The sequence below is a fragment of the Pavona decussata genome, unplaced genomic scaffold (genome assembly GCF_977016875.1).
Source record: "Pavona decussata unplaced genomic scaffold, jaPavDecu1.1 SCAFFOLD_23, whole genome shotgun sequence".
NCBI lineage: Eukaryota > Metazoa > Cnidaria > Anthozoa > Scleractinia > Agariciidae > Pavona > Pavona decussata.
Genome location: NW_028145446.1, coordinates 214,804 through 234,305, shown reverse-complemented (window position 1 = coordinate 234,305; position 19,502 = coordinate 214,804). Strand labels below are relative to the sequence as shown.

Here is a 19,502-nt window from a genome sequence, read left to right as displayed (position 1 = left end):
CAAGTGCACTCTATTTTAAAGCCGCTTAAAATTAAATAGATGATGGTAAATATAGTAAAAAACAAACAAACAAACAAACAAACGGATAAACACACCACAGTATCGTGATAATGTTTTCATTTTTTAAGCGTTTATTTTTCATTTTATCGACTTGAGAAGTCCCGAACATCGCCTCAATAGATCATCTTCGTATTTTTGGTATTGAAGTGGATCTAGCTTGCAATGGAGGCTCTTGAAGTGGATATATTCTGAAAAAAATCTCATGTGTAAATGTTTCTTCTCTTAAATCTCGTGTGCAAGCTACGTACAGTAGTACAACCAAGCTATAGCTAATACTGCCCTTCTCGTGCCCCCTCCCCTCCCATCCCAAGGTTGTTTCTCCCAATTCCCGGGTCCCAATTCCGCCGGCAAATCAACAATCAACAATCAGCAACAACCCAACATTGAAAGGGCAGGGTGATGGTACTTCAGTTCCAGTTCAATATCGACAATAGGAAAATGGTTCATTTAGAAAGGATCACCTGGGTAAAGCACAATCCCTTGCACAAACAGAATGTGATAAGCCTGTTGGGAATTAAGTAACCCAGTGGTTGCTAATTTCAAATTTCGTATTTGGAACTTGGCGGTCATCAGAAGAGATAGAAGTGAAACATTGTATTTTTCATTTATTTGAACTGAAGAAATTAATGTATCCAGGGGATAAAGTTATCTGCTCTTTGTTAAACAGCTGCGGTTTCCTCAGGTTTAACTCCGACTGTCATTGGCTGGTTAGCGATCACGTGGCTTAACTGTATCCCGGGCGGGATACAATTCAGCAATTGTTGACGCCTTGGAAACAATAGCATGTGGATGTTTCATGTGAGTGGATCATCTGATTTAGAGCGTTAAAAGAAATAAAGTTGCTCAAAGTTGTCGTTTGGATATTTCTTTTTCTGTGGCTGTACTGAACAAAGCACTTAATTTCTCATCCCGAGGGAAATAGTTAGTTTTGTATTCCCTCGAGTGTCGATATTTTCCTCGACTTCGTCTCTGGAAACTGATCGAGACTCGGGAAGACAAAATTAAATATTTCCCACGGGACCAGACATTAAGTCTATATTGAATAATTCATTCATTAATTCTTCCATCCCGCAATTCAAATATATGAATTTCATTTAATTAAACAAAAATATCTCATTTTTTAAAGAACTTGGGTTTCCATATTTTGTTTTTCTTCATTATTAGTGAGACGCAGCATCTGCACACTTGCATGGGCAGAATAAGACTACAATGTCAAAGAATAGTTTCTTAATCAGAAGCACCTAAAGGCCTGGCTAAACTAGGAAACATTGTTGCCGAAACACTGTTGCGGAGGCAAATGTTTCCCAATTTAGCCGCGCGGAAAACAGATGTTGCGGAAACAAATTTTGCTGCTCGGAAACAAGAAAATGTTTTTGCCTCAGGTCAAAAACATTTTTGCTACTCAGACGCAAATTTTGCTTCTGAAACATATGTTTCCCAGTTTAGCCACCATAAAAGCAATGTTGGCTAGTTTCCAGTGCTGCTCATTTACAATGTTTCCTACCAACAAAGTCAGTTTATTATTATGCGCATGCGTGACCCTCTGTTTTCCGAAACAATGTTTCCTCGTTTAGCCACCGGGGAAGCAAAACATTTTGTTTGCTTCCCCCTAATTTAGCCACCTCGAAAACATAACAAGAAACAATGTTTTTCGCAACAATGTTTCCTAGTTTAGCCAGGCCTTAACAAGAACATCATAGCAAAATAGAGTTAAGTGTTGTTTCCTGGATTCCTACATTATTTCCTGATCTTTTAAAAAGCAAATATTAAATACGTCTGTGTTTGCAGGCTAGCTCCTGTTTGGCTTTCCAAAAGTCCTAGCTGGCCTTTTTTCGCAGTTTTAACGACATATTTGCCCCTCCGAAAGCAAAAGGGATTAGTTTTTCTACGTTGCGGAAGTTTCAGGCGACCTTTCCCAAAAGAAAACACTGGTTTTGCTTCACAATTTAATCCGAATTTAGTTCTGAGGAACAGATATTCCACAGAACCATTGCGTGTTACTGAATAAATTCACATTATTAAAACAAAACAAATGCAAAAAATAGAAACGATTTTGTTTTGTCGGATGTGGGATGTCTCATGTGTTGTTTCATTGGTGTGAGTCAGACTGCACGGTTTAAACAGTCATGAAAGCTGAACCTCATAGACTGAGGAAACTGACAATTTAACTTCTAAACAATGAATTCACAAACTTGATGATCCTTAACCGACCCTCAATAAACTTGACTTAACGACTGTCAAATATTATCGCTCGCACAGCCAACAAGTTTCTCAATTTAGACCTTTATTTTTATATGGAAATCTCACTGGCCCTTGAAATAGAGCCTTTTTTCTAACGATGGAAAATGAGTAGTTTTTGAGAATACCCAAGTTTGCTTTGTTTCATACAAAAGATCAAGTTGAAAAGGAAAAAAAGACAGATGGTTTTAGCTAACAAAAAGGCGGTGTGTGCAGTTAATCCACTCAAAGTTTTTTCAGTCTGACTCGTTTCGCCCACGAAGGAGCCTTCCATAGTTAAGGTAAGGGAGTTTGATTTATATTACTGCCTTTCAGAAAATTCTCAACAACAAAATAGAAGAGAATGATGTATGTTAATCAGTAAATGACAAAGGCATACTCGGAAAAAAAATCCGAGTGCTCCTATCAGGAGTCGAACCTAAGACCTTCCGATTACTTGTTCGGATGCTCTACCACTGAGCTACAGGAGACTCGTGGGAGATAGGGCCATTAATAAAATGGAATTTGAGATTTTTCTCGAGCAAGTTCTAAAGCACACGCGTGGAAGTGAACTTGATATCGAACAAATTCATCGTGTAGGCAATCGGATCCAACGCCGATAAAGCTGAGTAACTTCAGGGGTGCGCGAAGTTCCGCAGCAGTTGGGCATAAGACCTATGTTAGATTGTTATGAGCTTTTGTGCCAGAAGCTTTTCAACACCATACTAGACGACCCATGCCACAAGCTTAGGGCAATCCTTCTACCATTGCATGATGATTCACGTTATAACCTTAGCAAACAGCACCATTTTAATGTGCCACGGCTTCGTGCTAATAGAATTAAGAATACATATATGTTTGCTATGTAGAAGAAATTTTACTTGAAATTTAGCTAAACTTTATCTGGGCTGCGGTTTCTAGTTTTTCGTTTTTATTTTTAGTTTAATATACACTCATGGTACGTATTTTTGATGCCATGCAGTTATAAAGGCTCATTTTACTGATGAAGGAACAGTACTCCCGAAACGCACTTTTCACAACACTCTCAGCGCCCGACGCAAACTGCTACTTCTACCAACACCATTATCAAAGTTCCCACTTTTTATGTAGCGACACAACCACAAGCTTAGTTAGAGTCCTCAGAAACGGAGAAAACGAAGCGAACTATTTTGATAAATGTACTTTCGCTTTTCTGATGGACTGGATATGTAAACCCTATACCTCGAACGTCTTACAGTTTTCTTTGCTTAGTTGTAGACTAGTTATATAACAAATGCAATAATTCAACACCTGATAACAGTTGATAACTCAAACTTTCCTTTTTTTGAACTGTTTTGTTGCTCAGAGTTATATTTTGCTCCATTGACATTCCGATCTACTTGCAGTGCGAGAAAATTTTCTTTGAGCAATTTTCTTTGCCAAATATTTTTGGCTCGACCGTGTAAGAGACAAAACTCGCCAATTTTCTGTATGACAAATTTCTTTGCTGAAAACTTATTTATTATTGAAAATTAGTAAAACCTGGACTTTGCTTCTGTAGATGGGTCAGCAAAGATAATTTGTCAAATTAACATTCCTGGAAAATTCCTCTAAACCATGCTGTAACGAAAATGGCCTATTAGTCGGCCATTTTTTTTCACGATATTTCAATGCCTTAATTTCATACTTAAAGGCTCCGTCCAAGCGTATACGTCTGCAATACAATAGCAACTTTACCCAACAAGACGGCTGATGTGGTAGGACGGCAAATTGTGTTTGTGTGACCAAGTTTTCATGACTCTAGATTGTAACATTCCTACCGCTCGTGGTTTTCAGGTTGTCACAGATGAAAGAACACCAGTTCTAGTCGAAAATCTCCTAAAAATGTGAAGGCAGTAAGATGTCATGTTGGTCACACAACGATATTTCACCGTCCCCTTCCCTCAGCCGTCCTGTTGCGTAAGCTCACTATTGTCTCATAAATATTCTCATCTTATCCGCCCACACGGATCTAGCCTGAGAACACAGACGGTAAATCCGTCTGTGTTCGCAGGCTAACACGGATCCGACAATCGTTTTAAAAAAACTGCTTTCAGTTATCCACACCAAAACGCTAAAAACTTCCCCTGAGCATGTGTAAACCATTCGCCATATTTGATGTTTTCTGTCCGATGTTGTGACGTCAGATTTACGAAAACATACGTTCCCCTGTCTACACGTAACCGACGTTTTCAAAATAAAAAAGATATCTAATAATAATAATAATAATAATAATAATAATAATAATAATAATAATAATAATAAAATAAAAATGATCCTTTATTAAAATATTCCACACAAATTGCTATTTACAAGTTAAAAGTATATAAAAAAGAGCTATTAAAAACCTATTCACATTTCATTTTGATTATAAAAAGATAGTCATTTCAAGCATTAATGTTTTTGTAAAGAAAAAGAAAAAGAAACCAAATAATAATAATAATAATAATAAATACAATCCACCATGGAAGGCGTTTTAACAAGTATGCGTTTACAGTAACTGTTTTCAACGTTTTTTTACGTGTCGATGTACGGCCTAAAATGCGCAAACGCTTGAAAACTGAGCTGGACTTCTGATTTCTATTGACTTCAAGATACGTGTATTCCGAGTTGAGCTTCAAGTAACAACACAGTTTCACGATATGATGATAGGGGTTTTGAATTGCTTGAAACGCGAACGAGACCTCCGATTTCTATGAAAGCCATGTCAAGTGGCGGAAAAATGGCATTCAGGTGTAACTCCCCCTTAAGACGAACATTTTCAAGAAAATCCTTGATGAAATCGACATCAACCTAAAAGATGTCAAGAAATTCACGAGTTCAAGACTTCTACCAGAGTTGTGAATGAAAACAGTAATTTTATGACGTTATAGGACGAAAACAATCTTCGCACCAAAACGAGGCTGCGCCTCGTGCACATCTAAGAAAATGTGTCCCACATGGAAGGCAGTGGAGGCAGCGTGTTCGAGTGGTTTTGAAATCCGGAGGTCCCGGGTTCAAGTCCCGCTCTGACCACTAGCTGGAGTTGTTTCTCGGAAGCCCCAAGTTCAACTCCTCGGCCACGCTTGTAAATAGCCAGCTGGTCTGCCTCCTGCCAGTCGGGATTTTTAACCATGTTATTTTCAATTTGTATTATTTCTTTATGAAGTTTAATGCTCGGCTCCACTAGCACTTGTGCTATAAACACTGCCGAGGGTAAATAAAAGTTATTTATTCAGTTTTATTTATTTTTAAGGAAAAGACGCTGTCGCGTCTTATATATATGTTTTCAGTATCATCAGGTTTTTAAGAGCTTCCTCGTGCGGGGTTTGTTGAGAAACAACTGCAAACAGATTTTGAGTCTGAGATGTGCGGAAAAACTACCCCATTATATCTTACGGGTTTCTCTTTGTTAAAACCTCTCTGAACAAAATTTGGGCGCCGAGGTAATCGCGAAGTTGCAGTTTTTTACGCCAGTATATTTTAATTTCCGGTAATTCCGAAATGAGCCCTCTCAGACAGACCCTGCAAATGTGAGCGATGCTGCGGGGCAGTGTAAGTGCGCGCAATATTGAATCACGTTATTTCGTTCTCTTTTATAGAGCCAAACCGCAGCGCGCCTTTGAAAATGAAACCACGCTGCCCGGGATGACAGGCTGTCTGTTGAATGCTACACTACCATTCAACGAAGCCTAGAAGGTTTTGCGACTGAAGTCACGACTGAAGCTCCATTTTAGAAATGGACCAATCTTCCCATGGTGACAAACAACCGTTTGGAAGCTGCCCTTTCATGCAGTGGAATCCAAGCAGGTTCTCCACCATTGCTACGACAGTAATCTCCGGCTTCTCCAGTCCAATAGCCATTCTGTTAAACCTTCTTGTGATTATAGCAGTAGCGAAGAAAAAGCAGATGCGAAGCATCTACAACATCATACTGGCAAGTATGGCCGTTGCAGACCTTCTCATTGCTGGAGTCACTCAGCCCCTGTTTCTCATCATCGGGACCTTTCGCCTGAGGAACGATCAGGAAACCATGTGTTTGTTTGTAATGGCGGGCTTTTTTGCGATGTTCGTTCAAAGCGCTTCCATCTTTCATCTGACTGCGATAGCATGGGAACGATACGTGGCAGTAAAAAACAGCGCCAATTACAAGTTGATTGTCACAAGAAGCCGCGCGAGGATCTGCATTATCGTCAGCTGGGTTTTAACAGCTCTCTCCGTTGTTCCCTCAACTATTTATACAGCCGGCCAAATCAGCCAAACCGCCTGGGCTATAGTCATGGTAGGAGTCTATTTGTTACCGCTAATCTGTATTGCTGCTACAGTTTATTTCTACGTCACCATTTACCTCCGAACTAGGAAAATCAGAAACTCCATGAATGCCGCACAACTCGCAAGGATTAATTTTGAAAAGGAAGTCGCAAAGACCGCTTTCTTGTTGACAGTGGCTTTATTGCTATCGTTCCTGCCAACCTTTATTTTCATTTTTCTTCACTACGTGTCCGACTTTTTCAACAGAGATGCCACTCTGTGGTCTGTGACCTTGAACCAGTTGAATTCTTTGTTAAGCCCTATCCTTTACTTCTATAGAAATCAACGTTTTAGGAACGCTGTGCTGCAGATGTTGAAGATCCAGAAGCCCTCGGAAATTCAGATTTCGCCTAAAGGGAATGTGCAAAACTCAGATAAACGGCGCGTTAAGCTTGATGAACCGCACGTGAAACACAATGACCCACATGAAAATGCTTGTAACGTTAAGCAACGTAGACGCACTCTAGTGAGGTCAAACTCGTGGGGACCAGCAACGTTTGCAGAAAAGGAAGAAGCACTGAGGGCGCCAAGACGGATGACAGTGCCGATGTGCCCTAGAAATGGTGCCACGCCCCGCAAAGAGGTAACCTCCAACTATGGAAGCGATAGATGTTTATGGACTCACAGAGATTGTACACCCAACGGAACTATTACTGTTGCAGAACTACTGGGAAAACAGCCATGTCCTATAGAAAGAGTGTCAGTAGAAAAGGAGGGGACAAGAACCTTATGAAACACACAGGCTTCCGAAGCGCGCGCCAAGAGAACAATGATACAAACTTGCGTCTTGCTTTTCAGAGGTGAATTCTCGATCATCGGAACTGTAAAGGCAGCTATGCCGGCAAGAGCCTCAGAGAGATACAGGCTTCCTAAGCGCACGCTAAGAGAACTATGAGACAAACATAATTCTTGCGTCTTAAAGGAGAATTCCGGACCCTTGGATCTGAAGTTGGACGGCCTTAACCAATCGGAATGTCAGAAGTAAATGAAGTGAAAACAACTGTACAGTAGACGCTGCCTCACCGTGGTTTTCCTAATATAACAACAAGTTATTTCTGAGACAAACTTGACTTCACCTAGCCTGTAATGGCGTATTTTTTAGGCGAGCATTATAGCCGTCATCTTGGATTTTAAAAGGAGAAGAAGATTGGGAAGAGTAAAAAGTGCGAAGGAGAGAACCCTCCCGGCCTCGCCCCCTTTCCCCAGCTCCCTAAGATTTTACAAATCCAACATGGCGGCTACGATTAACCGAGATTCTGGCACTCGCACGCCCTTAGAAAACGCCTGGAACTGTAAACTGAGCAGCTATGCCCTACAGAAACATAGTAGTATATAAAGGAGGTGAAAAAAATAAACACAAAACAAAAAACAAACTCTACAGGAGACAACGCCTTCCCAAGGTGCTCATAAGCCAGTATTCAGGGGCAATCAACGGTTCACTTCGGTGGATATCTGTTCGGAAGCCCTTAATTGCCTCTAAAATTCGGGTTTAGTTTTAATGAAATCTAAAGTTTCTTCGGCAAATGTCGCTCAAAATTTCGTTACACTGGGAAACTAATTTCTTTCATTTCTGGAGGGGATACCGAATGCGAAGTTGTCAGCTTGCATGTTCGTCGAGCCAACAACAGCTCGAAAATTCGGGAGATAACAGATTCCGTTTCCTAAAACTTTCTGCGACTTAAATTTTCAGCTAAAGCATCAGAACAGATCACAAAGTATGTTTATGCTCTCGTTGGGTGGTCCCGAATTGTGAGACAAACTTGACTTGACCCTTTTAGGAGAAAATTCATGACCATTGGTACTGTAAACTGGGGCCCGTTTCTTGAAAGTCCCGGTAACTTATCGGGCCCGATAAGTATATTTTGAAATGTTTTTTCGCCGATTACACAGTGATTATAGACATGGTTTTGGCCAATGTGTTCATAGAATTTTAAGATTTTAAAATTTAGTATTCAAAGCTAACAAAAATTGACTTCTGTTAAGAAACATTTAACACCAAAGACACTTACCGGGCCCGGTAAGTTACCGGACTTTCGAGGAACGGGCCACAGAGCCGCTAATGCCTGTAGAATTGTCATTTCATAAGGAGGAGAAAAAAATTCTACAGTCGGAGACAGCCTTCCAAGGGTTTTCCAAAGATCACGATTAAGACGATTATAAGACAAACTTGATTTTCGCCATTAAAAAGAGAATTTACGACCATCGATACTGTAAGCAGCGTAGACCAACTAGTACTGGGAAATCAGCATCGCGCAGTAGAATGCTAGTAATAAAGAAGTCTTCTCCAATTTTATCTGTCTAAGCGAGAAACTCACAGTCCTCCGTTTCGAAAATTGTAATTGTTTTTAATAGTCTATTGTGACATATGTTCGAATACCCTTCTACTGTCTAATTTTAGATTATCTTACCTTGAGGGAGTTAGGTGGCAATTGGGACGAAAGTTCTGTTCCAATCTCTTGCCACACCCCCTCCCTAAACTTATTTTTGATTTATTTGCTATTAGTTAACATGTTGAATTTTGTTATTATCTCTCATTATGATTGTAATTGTTGTGGCGAATGCATTAAACTAAATTAAGGACCGGACGAGAGCCCGAGATGAGACATGGAGTTTGCGTTCGTTATAAACTCCGGGAAGTTTTTATTTCTCGATCGTTATGTATGTTTTCCATGGCTAAGTTCCGGCCGTTATGAGCCATTTGGCTCCTGATGACTTGGCACATACCAAAATTACGAAATTTTAGCGTTTCAGGATAACGAAGTCAGGTCAGCTTCAGAAAACTTCATAACATAACACAACATAACATAACATTTTATTCAGGAGGCCTCGACACAAATACAAAAACATCCTGAAGAGGGAAATCTTGAGGTTAGCCCTGTATAAAAACAATTTCCCTAACTAAAAACTTACAAAAATATTTTAAAATTCTAGAACTAGATAAAATTCGATGGCTACTGATTCAATAAATATTCAAGTAAATTTTAAGTCTACTCTTAAAAACAGATAATGATTTGGCATGTACAATATATCCTGGCAAGTCATTCCATTTCCTTAAAATGCGAATAAAGAAAGAATATTTGTAGTAATTACAAATCGCTCTTCTCAAGTAAAGTTTATAGTCGTGGTTAGCTCTTGTACGAGTACTTTTGGCAAACTCAAAGAAACTCTGGGAAAGAGAGGTGATCAATACCAAAGACTATCCTATAACATTGAACCAGAGATAGAAATTCTCTTCGCTTCTCTAGTGTTTGCCATTTCAGTAACCTACAACGATGTTCATAACTCATTTCGCTACGTTTCTGCCTTAACGAAAGTCGCGACGCTCTTCTTTGAACCTTTTCTAGCACCACAATATCCTTAATCAAGTACGGGCTCCAAACAGGAGCCGTTATAAGATAGTCCTTGGTTTAATTATTATTATTATCCGCATACTCATGGATAGGCCTGACCAGTGACTTGTAGAGCTGCGAAAACACATCCTGGTTATTTGTTCCGATGGACCGCTTTATGATACCCAATACCATATTTGCCTATACATTTATTAAAAAATAAAAACTTGACAGTTAATGGACTTAAAATTTATTCTCTTCGTTTACTTGGATTTAAACGATCTCGCCTAAAAACTTATGTAGCGCAACAAAATCTTTTTTTTACAGACAACATTGTAAAATCGCATTTAAACGTTAAAATAATGATAGCAAATTCATTTCATTGAACATTCTGGGCTCAATGTAATTAGATAAAAAGTGCCTCTTTCTCCTCTTGGGTCATAGTCATTGAACGAAGCTACAGAGTTTCCGCCTTTGGACAAAAGAAATCTGACCATTCAAAACAATGAAAGAAAATACTGTGCAGTATTTCACTGTAACGCTCTTTTCTGAAGGGGGAGGGGTGAAGAGGGGAATATGATTTGATATTTTTTCAATGTTTCCATCAAAGCGAAACTGAAATAAACAAGGTAAAGGGCGTGTCATCTTTCCTTCGCTCTCCTGGGTGAAGCCTTCTTCTCCGGGGTTTCTTCTGCTTTTTGTTGCTTTTCTTTTTCCCGATGTCTTCTTCGGTGGCGCGCTCTGCAACAGAAGAACTATGATTGAAGTCTAATTTCTCGTTAAAATATGCATACACTATCAGCTGTACAAGAAATGAGAAGATTTTAAAGTTCATTGACTCGGAGGAATTGTCTTGTAAGTGTCACCAAATTCCCATAATTGATATGAAAAGAAATAAAGGGCAATCAGACCTTGAGTCTGAAACTAGATGGATTTCCTCACGCTTTTGATTGCTTTAACAATTCGAATCGAATTTTTACGTCTGTCTGTCGATGAAATCTTTATGTGTGATCATGCATATGACAGCTACAAAACGGTACCTTTGTTGATGTTAAGTATATGAAATGATTCATATATGTTGTTCTCTTCTTTAATATATTGTACAAGGTGATTCAAATCAACGTTCTGGGTCTGTGATTGGCATCCCAACGCAGCACTTTATTTTATATTACGGATAAAATCCTTTACGAAAGCTACTGACTGAGCATTACTTTCAAATGGTCTCAGGTCTCCGTACTTAACAAAAAAAAAATGAAATGTTCTTCAGCTTTTATTTTCGATGCTGCAGCAGTAGGTGTTAAGAGCATCTTAACTTCTTACGTTGTGCTGAGTTTACTTTCTGCATCACTACTGTCCTCAGGTCCGGACACAATCTTCAGATCACCTGACTTGCTAATAACTGCCGTCATCTGGGAAATAAGCACAGATAAATCGAGAGTAGGATGAGTGAGACGATCTTACGCGATCTCAACAACGAGGATTGAAATCCTCCAATCACTAACACCCAAAGCGAAGATCGAAATGCGCTAATCACCACCAACCACAGTACAACTTACATTAATGCACAACCAGTCGACACCATCACCTCATGAAGACCACGGCTCGATTGTTCAAAGAGCGGATAACGTTATCCAGTGGATAAATCGCTACCCAACGGATAAAATGTACTCCAATTATTACATTTCATCCGCTGGATAACGTTATCCGCCCTTTGAACAACCGGGGCAAACTGCATAGCTGTCGAAACACCGCGATCAACACCTATGCTACACAGTCGTGACATAAACGATTCATTTTGATCCATCAGCAGATATTGAAGTTGTAGATTGTATTTCGGTCTGACCTGCGTGTTGGCCTTTGGTGCGTGCTTGGTCGCGTTTGTAGTACTTGGTCTGGTCGTTTCTCGTAAGTCAGCTTCAGATTCAAGATCCTCTGTAAAGAATATGCACGCGAACATAAGTTATGACTATTACTTTTAATGTCATCAAACAGGGGTTGTCTCTTCATTTACAGAAATTTCTGAAAATTTTACTTTGGAAGTTGCCAGGTTATATTGTTGCTATGGTAACCTGTAATGTCAATAAAACGACCATAACTTGTCCACCAATGATTTGGTATTGTTTTACTCTATTATTGTTGTATCGACTGATTAAGAGTGGAAGTACTGATCCGTCAAACTGAAGGGCTGCAAAATGCTGGAGACCCGGCGAAGCCTACCAACAGTCTATCTACGTCACGCGTGACCTGTATTTCCGAGAATGAAATGAACATTCGAATTCTTCTTTGCAATGTCCGGCATTTGAATTTCTCTGGACATCATTCCGAAAAGACGCAATATCTGAAAAAAAAATTCAAAATACTTGGGAAACAATTGTTATTCTTGAAATAATGCAGTAATGTAAGAAGAATTGATGGCTTTATACCGTCAATTAACTAGGGAAATTTCTACGGGAACTCTGAAATCTAGTTGGCGATGTTCAAAACTGACATGTAAATTTCAAAACTCCGTTCAAATTTAAAAAATACCGGTCACGGGTGACGTGGATTGACTGTTAATGAAAGGAAATTAGGATAAAGACAATAGAAAGACTACGAGGATTTTTACATCCAACAGGAGACTTGTCAGTAGCACAAGTAATGAAAAAACAAATTTTACCTTGTTCCATGACATAATTCGATGGGAAATAACCCTGCCTCCCGTCAGCTAGTTCGCCCATCCACCAGTTTTCATTGTCGATGTAAAGCACGCTGATGACGTCACCAGGTTGTATGGTGAGCTCGTCCGCTCTGTTTGCTTCATAGGGATACATGGAGATAACCTGTTAAACAGGATAGAGAATATGGTAATAACCTGTTAGAAGTTTTAGTCGCGGACACTTAAGTTCTAAAGGCCAATTTAGACGGTTCATCTTTCGCTTACTATTGTCGCATGCGATTTCTAGAGCGAGCGCTGCTCGCGTCATGCAAAAAATCGCACACAACTCTCGTTATTCAACACTGCCTATACCTACGATTGTCGTAGGATGACATTTTTTGTGACGTACACGACAGTCGTAAGAGAGTTGAAGGTTTGATTTACACGAAACAATTCGTGTCGTGGGCCTGTCTTAAGCTTGTCGCATGCGACAAAGTCGTACCGTGTAAATCGCCCTTAAGGGAGCTTCGGCAAAGACGACGGCGACGGAAGCGAAAACGTCACTATTAAAATGAATTCGCGTTTTTTCAAACGTCGTCGCGATTATTCCAACTCGCTTTTAATGTCAAATGTAGGTGAAATTTCTTGGAGTTGAATTCTTGGAGACCGCTCCAAAGTTCAGAAAGAGAAACAAAAATTCCTCGTCGTGTGTTTACGTCCTCCATAAAACGTCCCATCAGGACATTTCAAGTCCTAGTCGTGCAGTAACGGCAAAGAAATGTACGAAAGTGTAATGCACGTGCAGAGTTGTTGTTTTGGTCATTAAGCCTAATGCTTTATTGGCGTTCTGGTTGCCGTTGCCGTCGGCGTTACTAAAGCTCCCTATTGAAAATATAAATAGTTGTAGAGATTTATGAGGTGATTTTATAATTAATATGTGGAAATAAAGAAACTTGAAACTTGAAATGAATGTTCTGCACCTTTTTCCTGGGCTGTGGAGTCTCTTGTAGCAGGTGCGATGCTGGGGAGTCCGTAAAGGTGAACTTTGGTTTAGCACCACCAAGCTGCGACATGCTCTACAAAAAAACAAATTAACTCGAATTTTATTAACAGTTTTAACAAATTCCTGTACGACGCAAGGCTGATCAAACAACAAGTATTTTAACAAGTTCACCAAATAGTTCGATCAGCCTTGTATCTCAGAAGTTTTTTACTTACTTCATTGCTGATCCACCTACAAATTGCTCCTGTTTGTTAAAGCGGTCCTTGCAAAGTTAATTGAAGTTAATATCAAATTCCACCACCCAAGCACTAATGTACCCTTTGCAGCTAACGGTCACATGGCACAAGAATCACCTTGATGGAGAGCAAGCTACGCACTGGGACATCTAAAACAAAGTGACTTCATCCAGTCAAATTTGAATTTTCTTTGTTTTGGATGTCCCAGTGCGTAGCTTTCTATCTAGCAAGGTGTTGTTTATACCATGTGACCGTTTGCTGAAAAGGGCACATTCTAGGTTTCCGTAGTATAGCAAAGAAAGCAAACACACGAGAGAGAAGAAAGAGACTGCTCGCAGTCTACAAGCAAACTAACAAGGAAAGAAAATACAAAGATAAACTAACCATGGGCCCGAGAGATTCGCTCACATTTAAGCTCAGAGAGGGCCTCTTCATCCATGATACTCCAGCTAAAAACAGAAAGAGACAGTGTGAAATATCCCCACCGTCCGCCTTATTAGCTGAGTTAGTAACGCACAAAACTACTGAGAGGTTGGAATTCAACTGAATCCCGCAAAACCAAAGCAAACGTGAAATTACTTTAGTTCGACACTCAATTTAAACCGCTCTGTGTAGGTCATACTTACCGGGTGGTTGGTATCCCTGTGGTCCATTCATATCTGGCTGTGGGCTTCCGTACCGATTGTTCTGTGAAAACAGCTTCATAGACTCGAAACGACCTGACGCTCCAAGGTACTGTTGGGCGTGCGGTGACAATGGCCGATCATAGGGGGTCTGTAGAGAAATGTCAACAAAAAGTAGAAAATATAAACGTGCTGCAAAAAATGAGTTAAATTAATGGCCATCACTGACCTGCGCCAGTGTTGGGCTCTGTGCTGATGTCCCGTATGCTGTGTACACCGTCGGAGAGAAGTCTGAACCCCACGTAGAAAGACTCACATCTTTGCCCATGCCCTGGCGGAAAGTTCTGCCAGTGCTCTCAGGGAACTGGAAAGTAACGCTGCCAGGTCTCTTTCCCGGATGTAGGGATCCGGGATAAGCGGCACTATCGGGTCTCCCAGGGGTTTGAAACATTAGGCCATCCGCCCCTGGGGTACGCAACATCGCCGTGTCCATATAGTTTGGTGATTTCGGTGTATCCTGCAAATGCGAGAGTACTGACAAATAAAATAAATTTCTAACAAAAGGAAAGTAAAAAAGCAAAGGAAGAAGAGATAAGACAACACTTCACATTTACCAACACGGAATCCAGTTTTTGCTTGACCTTGCGCATGCGTAACACATCACTGGCCACGTCAGCCATCGCCGGGTGTCTGCTGACGTCATCAGAAGTAGCTGTGCTCTGTTGTGACGTAGTAGCGTTTTTAGATGGCGTCACTGGGGGAGTCATGAACTTTTTGGCTTCCTCTTTAGCAGCTGGAAATCAAATGAACTAGGGGAATTAACATAAAGCCAGGTAACGAGCAATCATTCGATCTGATAGGTTAGAATGAGCAGCTGCAAGCGATTTTGTTGTCTTTCAGTGCTGAGCGAAACACCAAAAGCAAAACTGAGGAAAGCCAACCCGTAACTATTTTTGACACAATCGCTAATCGACTACGTAATTACGCGCCAAACCTTTAGGATCGTAGTGGTAAACCAGGACAGGGTGCGCATCCCCGAAAGAGCAAAAGGCGATGATGTGATCCAGCGGGTGAAACTGTACATCAGACACAGCGTGATGATAACCAAGAGAAGTGTACACTGATACCAAGTCACCTACAATGAGAACAAAGTAGAATAAACCAACCGCTGTAAAAATAAGGCGAATATCTGGTTTTATGAAATGAGTTGATAAGGTAATTTGGCGCTCTCGTATCTCTTTACGGTGGCATGGCAAAACCAAATATCGTTTCCACTCCCTCCCAGACGCAGCACCACAGTTTCTCTATTTCTATTTGTAGAAATAAGAATTTGGGGAAAAGCTACTTAAAGACCTCCTTCAAACTAAGGGTACATATGCTTATTACATTAGACGCAACAAGGAATATCCCAAACACATAATTAATGGATTGGAGGAGGGAGGAAGCAGTGGGTATTTTACAGGACATCAAGTATGCCCTAATTCACACAAGAATCGACGTAACACGGTCATATCAAGTAGTTCAGTACAGACTCAAGCTTTTCATCTAAACATCGGTGGTTCGAGTGCTGGCTTCAAGTTCCAAGTTATTTTTTTGCCATAATAAAAAAGAATTACAAGACAGTGTGATAATAATAAAATAAAAGTGGCGAGGAAGCACACGAGCAACCACAAGGCTTTTAAATAATGGGCTCCGGCTATTATATATATGAAATGAAAATGAAAATATCCTATTACACCAAATAAAAAACCGTATTTACTGTTTATACACCGTATTCACAAATGGTGGATGCGCGGGAAAAAACTGGCACTAGGCATCAAAACGAGGCGTTTTAGGATAAACAAAAAATAATTTGCCTGCGAGTACAAGCTCAGAGAGAGAATATTTAGCTGATAAGCTTTTAAACAGCAAGTTTTTCAGATCGCTGGTTTTATTTCGAACGAGAGAGGTCTAGCGTTTCTTGGTTCGTTTCTTGTAGCAATCCCAAATGCAAAATAGACGATCACGGAAACAAATCGGTTAGAGTTTTTGTTTCCGAAGGATTCAACTTTCGAGCGCAGATGGATAGAGATTCTTCAGAAGTTTGTTTGGTATGTCTTTCGGAATCCGAAGGTAAGATAGGTCTTGAAAGAAACAAAATGAACATACAAAAGGATGCATTTCTAACGAGAGTTGCATGATCAACTTCGTATCGGACGTTCCGGCCGAGCGCAAGAGAGACTACACTGAACCATTTGTCTAAACCGCTATAATACCAAGGAAAAAAAGACGAAGACGACAACGAAAAGATGTGAAGGATGTGGAGCGAAACGGCTGGACGAATAATTTAAAAAGAAGCAACAGGTGAACCAAGACTTGTCTGTTTCGATTCATTTATATTGTAGCCGCACTGTAAACAACAAGCAGAGAATGCAGTCCCCTCAAAATTCATAATTTGTTAAATCAATCAAGTCATCAAAATCTAACTGTCTAATAATGGAACGAGCTCAGAAGGAACATTTCTTGCCTGAATGAGAAAACTGTATTCCGTGAAACAGGCCAGGGACTAGAGAACACAGCATTGCCGGCATTTCGGTTGAAATCATTAAAGATCTGCATACTTAATTAGGTAATTTGTCAGCATTAGATTATCGTATTTCGCTTTACACTGGATTCCTAAACTTGCCATTCTTTGTAATGCAGTTACAATATAACGCATTTGAGAGTGACATTCCTGAATTTCCTTGCAGGATCGATTTCTTAAAATTGATACCTTACTTCCAGTAGTTCCTCTTGACTTTGGTAACTGCCACATTTTCAACGACTTGCATGAATCTTGGACAATCTTGCGATGCACGATATCTTTTTTATTCGGGGGAAAAGCGCCTAAAATGTACCGAAATATTTCAGTCTTGGCTCACATATTGCTTCCTTAGTTAAACTTTTCTTTCAGTAGCTTCCCTCCACCTCCTTTTGTTTTCACTTTTTAGGCATTAGAACTGTTCACAATAGTAGGAGTCGGTTTTTGTAGCTTTTGTGATCGGAACTTCCGAGTAGTAATCACCGCGCAACTCTCTTTGTAACTGCGTCCGTTTGTAAATTCATTTTCTTTCCTTCGAAACCCGTTTTAATTCCCTTTCCAAAAAATACATTGAAAAAACCTTTGTGGCTCCTGCTAGAGTGAAGATCTTTCTAACAACTTTTCATGTTTTCTGTAGACATTACACTCGAAGGTTTGAAACAAACAATCTAACTCAGTTTTTTCCCGTGAGTGTCTAGTTTGCATTTGAGATTGCTACAAGAAGCCAACCAATAAATAATAAACACTAGAACTTGAACTCGTTCGGACTAAGTGATCAGAAAAACTCAATTTTTAGAAACTCAGCACTTATCGACCCTCTAGAAGCTTGCATTCGCTGGAAATTTTTTTTCGTTTATCCTAAAACGCCTCGTTTTAATGCGTAGTGCCAGTCTTTTCCGCGCGTGTCCGCCATTTGTGAATATGGTGTATAGTATTTAGTGTACCAGTTCAAACCAGTTGGACAAGACTGACCTGTTTCTGTGTTCCATACATAGGCATAGCCATCCTCTGAGCCCGCGATAACAAAGCTGCCGCATGCGCTGAGGGTGCTGCGGATGTGCTCCTTGAAGTTGGAAGCTCCAAGGTAGCGTTGCATTACGGTATAGCTCCTCAGGTCCAGCATGCACAGCACGCTGTTACGTACATGAACCAGCAGTTTTCGTCCATTGGGATGTAGCTTGAGAGAATTGATAACATTACTCTGCAGAGTCAACTACATATGTAAACATGGAGTGATCCTATATACTACAGCTAAGGTGTTCGGCATGTTATCACAAATTCCCATTGGCGGCCGATCAAACCATGTGATTGGTGAATTTTAACGGAATCAAAAAATGACGACTTGTTTAATTTCTTGAATTAACATATACAACCAAAAATTTTAAATTCAGAGTGCACACGAAAATCTAGGCACAAAATTCCGTGTTATAAAAGAAAACAACAACAACAACAGCAACAGCAACAGCAACAGCAACAACAACAACAACAACAACAACAACAACAACAACAACAACAACAACAACAATAACAACAACAACATTTCAGTTCACTCATTCTAATGACCGGTTGGGGTTTGATGACTGTCAGGGGTGGAGATGTCACTGAAGTAACAAACCTGAAGCTCATCGATGCCTATTTTCTTAAACATCGTCCAGTCATACACGTACCCTAGGAATAATAATAATAAAAAAAAAAACAATCGAGAGAAAAGGTGAAAGTTAAGGGCGCCCAACGGTTCATTCAGTGGATATTTTGGGAAGGCTGTGATAATAAATTGGATTTACTTGTAAAGAAAAAAAAAACCAGCTTTCTTTGGCAAAATGTCAGCTCACAAGACCGAGACAACATTTTAACTAATTTGCTTAAATGCTCTCGTTGGATGCCCCCCGCTTAAGGTGGTTGGGAGCATACAACATATTAATTTTCAAATATTCTTCTACTATTAAACTGGGGCGATTCAATTTAGTCTTAAAATCGTTCAAGGAAGTCGCTTGCCGTAATTCTAAGGGTAAACTGTTCCACAATTGAGCTCCACTGTGTGCGAATCCTCTCTTTAAGTAATCAGTGCGGGGTAATGGAAGATTTAGTGTGTTTTCAGTATTCCATAAATGATCAGAATTCACATTTTCGCGAAAAGCAAAACATCCCATGTAACGTTTTATACACTATAATAGATTTCTCATCTAATCTTGACAGAGTTTTCGCCACCCTAGTGCCTGGAACAAATCATTCAAATTATTATCATAAATAGCAGACATCAAAATGAGGGCTGCGCGATTTTGAAGCTTTTGAAGCTTATCAGAAAGGCCTTTGTTGCAGTTTCCCCACACCTCATTACAATATAGATATCTAACTACGAATAGCCTCAAGTGTCTGCAAATATTGCCTGCGAGAAAAAACGATTGACCTGGTTTCTGTTTAAAACAAAAGCCAGATAGGGCGCCTGGCCACAGTCTACGTGAATAAAACTTTTGGGCTTTCATAGTCAGACATTTTTATTCATCCATTTATTCATGCAATATTTTAACAAA

The 19,502-nt window shown here is 40.0% G+C and overlaps 1 protein-coding gene across 1 annotated transcript in view; it reads right to left on the bottom strand.

The window, feature by feature from the left end:
* Window positions 1-9,380: 9,380 nt before the first annotated feature.
* Window positions 9,381-19,502, bottom strand: part of LOC146485927 (jouberin-like) — a 32,462-nt gene continuing 22,340 nt past the window's right edge. Inside the window, exons 24-35 of the mRNA XM_085102445.1 lie at window positions 18,587-18,639; window positions 17,944-18,172; window positions 15,406-15,546; window positions 15,026-15,204; window positions 14,641-14,928; window positions 14,415-14,562; window positions 14,173-14,237; window positions 13,530-13,625; window positions 12,571-12,733; window positions 11,758-11,846; window positions 11,235-11,323; window positions 9,381-10,655 (exon numbers count right to left, since the gene is read on the bottom strand). Of these exons, the coding sequence (XP_084958571.1) occupies window positions 10,556-10,655; window positions 11,235-11,323; window positions 11,758-11,846; window positions 12,571-12,733; window positions 13,530-13,625; window positions 14,173-14,237; window positions 14,415-14,562; window positions 14,641-14,928; window positions 15,026-15,204; window positions 15,406-15,546; window positions 17,944-18,172; window positions 18,587-18,639 (1,640 nt within the window). The 3' untranslated portion in view covers window positions 9,381-10,555. The remainder of the gene's footprint in view (window positions 10,656-11,234; window positions 11,324-11,757; window positions 11,847-12,570; window positions 12,734-13,529; window positions 13,626-14,172; window positions 14,238-14,414; window positions 14,563-14,640; window positions 14,929-15,025; window positions 15,205-15,405; window positions 15,547-17,943; window positions 18,173-18,586; window positions 18,640-19,502) is intronic.